Source organism: Buceros rhinoceros, unplaced genomic scaffold, assembly GCF_000710305.1.
Source record: "Buceros rhinoceros silvestris isolate BGI_N320 unplaced genomic scaffold, ASM71030v1 scaffold30528, whole genome shotgun sequence".
NCBI classification, from domain to species: domain Eukaryota; kingdom Metazoa; phylum Chordata; class Aves; order Bucerotiformes; family Bucerotidae; genus Buceros; species Buceros rhinoceros.
Window position 1 is genome coordinate 28298 of NW_010426771.1, and position 3769 is coordinate 32066.

The 3769-nt window shown below is 45.8% G+C and overlaps 1 protein-coding gene across 1 annotated transcript in view; it reads left to right on the forward strand.

Annotated features, from left to right (window-relative positions):
* Window positions 1–2390, forward strand: part of SBNO1 (strawberry notch homolog 1 (Drosophila)) — a 25135-nt gene extending 22745 nt beyond the window's left edge. The window contains exon 31 of the mRNA XM_010141641.1: window positions 974–2390. Within this exon, the coding sequence (XP_010139943.1) occupies window positions 974–1116 (143 nt within the window). The 3' untranslated portion in view covers window positions 1117–2390. The remainder of the gene's footprint in view (window positions 1–973) is intronic.
* Window positions 2391–3769: the final 1379 nt, after the last annotated feature.

Genomic DNA, 3769 nt, shown 5'->3' on the forward strand with positions numbered 1-3769 from the left:
AGTCGGGTAGGAGACTGGGGAGATGCTGCCCACCAGAGAAAAGGCTTGTCAGAGTGTATGTTGGGGAGGGGCAGAAGTACGGCTGTTGGAATCTCTATTTTAGTGCAAACGCTCTTTTAGATCAGGTTAAAGAAGGAAGAAAAGTGTTTTCAGCCAGGCTTTGGAACACTTACTGTCCCAGCTCTGGACTTACTAGGAGCAAAAATACCGTATTTGGCCAGTTCCAGCCAGGCTACCTTTGAATCCGTAAGGGCCCAGCTTTTTGTCACGGCTGGCAAAGAACAGTAAACCTTTGAAATGGTCGTTTCATAGTTTTTGAGCTACTAGAAGTCACGTGTAATCAAGAGTTTAGAATGACTTCAAGGTGATTATATCACATGTTGCTGAGCCACTCTGTGAGGTACCTCTGAGGCTGGAATCTCTTTTTTTTTTTTTTTTAAATTCCTTCTCTTTGGGTCGGGCGAGAGTAATCAAGAGTTTAGAATGACTTCAAGGTGATTATATCACATGTTGCTGAGCCACTCTGTGAGGTACCTCTGAGGCTGGAATCTCTTTTTTTTTTTTTTTTAAATGTCATCTCCTGTGGGTGTGCGATAGCGTGGCAGCTCCTGCACTAGTAACCATTTTCTAAAATGCTGAAGCAGTGTTTTTCAAGTTTAAAGTTTCACGGCGATGTAACTTCTGTGAGACTGGAAAGGCAAGAACAGCTGATTCGGGTGTTGTGTGGCAGTGGGTAACGTCTGAATAAACTGGTCTGCAGGGACAAAATGGCTCATGGCCTAAAGGACTGGGGACTTCTGAAGGTAAAGCTCTCCCTGAGACGCAGAACTCGTAGCCGTGCTAAAAACTAGTCGTGACATTGGAAATGGTCACGGCTGACTGTTGCGTAAATTCACGGTGTTGTGACAGCCGGGCGTTTGAGGAACAAACGCTTTGCGTGCTGATGGAACGATGGCTGCTTTGCTGTTTTCAGGTTTGATCATTCCCGCAAATTGCGTCTCGCCCCTCGTAAACCTCCTGTCGACGTCAGACCAGTCTCAGCAGCTCGCGGTCCAGCAGCAGCAGATCTGGCAGCAGCACCACCCGCAAAGCATCACCAACTTCAACAATGCCTAAGAGGACACACTGCAGGTGTTGACTTTGCTCGAGGAAAAGGCTGTAAAGGCATATCACTTGCATCAAAATCAGGGACAGATTCCAAAGAAATATAACTTTTTCAGTTCAGTTGTGTGCTCTCCAATACTTTGGGAATAAAGAGATCTAAAAAGGTTGGTAGAACTGAAAGCCAGCAGTTGTTTATGGTGGTGCATCTGTCTTTCCTTATGCTCTCTGTAGTGCTTCCTGTTTGCTCTTACTTTTGGCCTTTTAAGCTACAAACCACAATTTGTTTGGAAATGCTTGAAAATCCCCAAGCAGGCTTTATTTTTATCTCGTCATACAGTGCTCAGGGTTTAACGCAGTGCATCAATGCCATTGCTGTGGGAGATATCCTTGAATGCATGTATTGAGTCTATATATAGAAACTATGTATTGGGTTTTTCTCTTCAATTTATGAGTTTATAAAAGCATGAAACCTCGAGGTTGCACATCATGCATTCAGGTTCCTTCCCAGTTTCTGTTTGACAGTGCATGTCTTTGGAAACGGGCACGGACAGGATCGACACGCGAGACCGGACGTCAGAGAGAAACACAATCTTAGTTGTACAGCATTGGTTATCGCATTTTTATAGTGTTTATACCCAGGTGTTGCATTTTTTTCTGGTTCTCTCCTGGGGGTTATATATTTGAGTCTACGACATGTTCTTTTTGTGATAAACATCTTAAATTAAAATTAGTTCCTTTTTAATGTATTAATGGTATTCCTAATGTGTACTGCAAAGCCGGCTGGATGCCGATTTTCCTTAAATTGAAGCATTTCCTTAATCCGAGGTGGTTCTGGAAACTTAAGTGCAAATTCACTTCCATCTCGCATACAATCTTCTATTTTTTACTTCATTAATGTAATTTAATTTGTCACTTGTAAGATGAAACCTTACTTGAGCTGTAAATTAGAGAATGGGAAACACTTGAGGGTTACGCTGTATGTGCTGTTTCTGTTACCCAGTAACTTGAATACTGTTTAATATGTTGTAAGACATTGTAGAGTTTATCTGGAGCTGTTTAAAAGAAATTGTAATGTACAAATGTGAATAGTCACTTATCTATAATATGGGTAAGTTTTGTTTTGCCTATAATAGTAGATGTTTATAAGAAAGTGAAGGACAATGTTTGTCATTTCTTGCTTGCACAGGTTGCACTATTGAAAAATTGAGATTGTATAAACCTGTCCAAAAAAACTACAAGATAATGATCTTGTAGATGTCAAATAAAAGTTATTGTACTAACAAGAAGTGGAGTCTTGTTTAGGCGATCAGCGTATTCCAGAAAAACTGACAAGTCTGTACAGTTGGAATTGGGCAGGACTTGGCGTGTTCCAGGCCGCTGTCCTGCAGCCCACATGGCTCTGCTGAACTCGCCAGTGAGGCCGGAGGTGTGAACTGCGTAAGCCTTGTGCATACCTGGAGTCAGGCTCCCCTGGGAGCGCAGCGATCCACCCCGGCATCTGTCCCTCCGGTAACCGCCCAGCCAGCCACCGTCAAGGGCATAGAGTTCCGTAAGTCACGGGGCCGGAAGCTGCGCAGCTCCAGGCTGACACGGGTTACCTTGGGGGGATGACTTCACCTGAGGCTCTGTCAGCGCTGCCTGTGCCGGCACCACCGTGCGGTCCCGGAGCACCTGCTTCAGGGCAGGACGTCTGCCAGCTTGTCCTCAGCTCCGGTCTGGGGGGGTCGAGGGGCTGAATCGCCCGCACGCGCTTGTGACTAACTGGAAGCACAGATGCAGGGTGCATCAGTGAGCTCCTCTCGCCGTAGCGCCTGCCGCCTCGCTGCGGGGCTTGGCTGCAGGGGGTAGGAGCGGTGGAGTTTTGATGCTCTGTAGTAAGGGGAAGCTGGAGTGAGTGCTGCGATACCAGTAGGAGCCGATTGCGTCCCGGAAAACTAGACCACAGGGTGTGGGGGAGGATGTTCGTGTGTTTCGTACCCACCATTGGATGTATTTGGCATCCATTCCAGGAGAAGTAGCGGGATTTTGAGAAGTATGTTGACAGATCGCTCTTGCAGCAGATACTGAACCAAATTGCTAGAAGCAGCAAGCTGTGTGTGTGGTCTTGGCTTTTTTTTTAATTGTTATTTGCTGTAGAAACTTCTGCCATCTGAGATGGTAACAGTATGTTAGATCTTAATCCTCAGTAAGATGGTTCTAGAACTGGTAGGTTCACAAATAGGGTTGGGTTGGTTTTTTTTTAAATAAGTCATTATTTAAATAGACTTCAGTTGCCAAGGGCTCTCCTCAGCCTTGTGCTAGCTGCGATGGTGGGGGTGATGTGGACGTTAAATGGGATATTCTCTCTATTCTTCTGTAACTGAGCCACGCTACTTTATTTCGAGAGTTCATGTCACATGCTGTTCACTCACACCCTCTTAAACTTCCCCTGGGCTCGTGTCTCCTGGAGGGAGAAAACCCTACAGGACTTAAGGTCCGTAAGAGCTGTTCCCGTTCCAGTAATGCTGTCCTCACCTGCTCTCCTTCGCCTGCCCTCTGCTACTTGCCACCATCGATGCCTGGGCTTTGTCACCCCGTCACTAAACCATCTGCGTCCACAGCTCTGGAGTGCTGTAACGTCATCAGGTCAGCATCAAAAAAAAAATCAGCCTTCAGGCTACAGAAA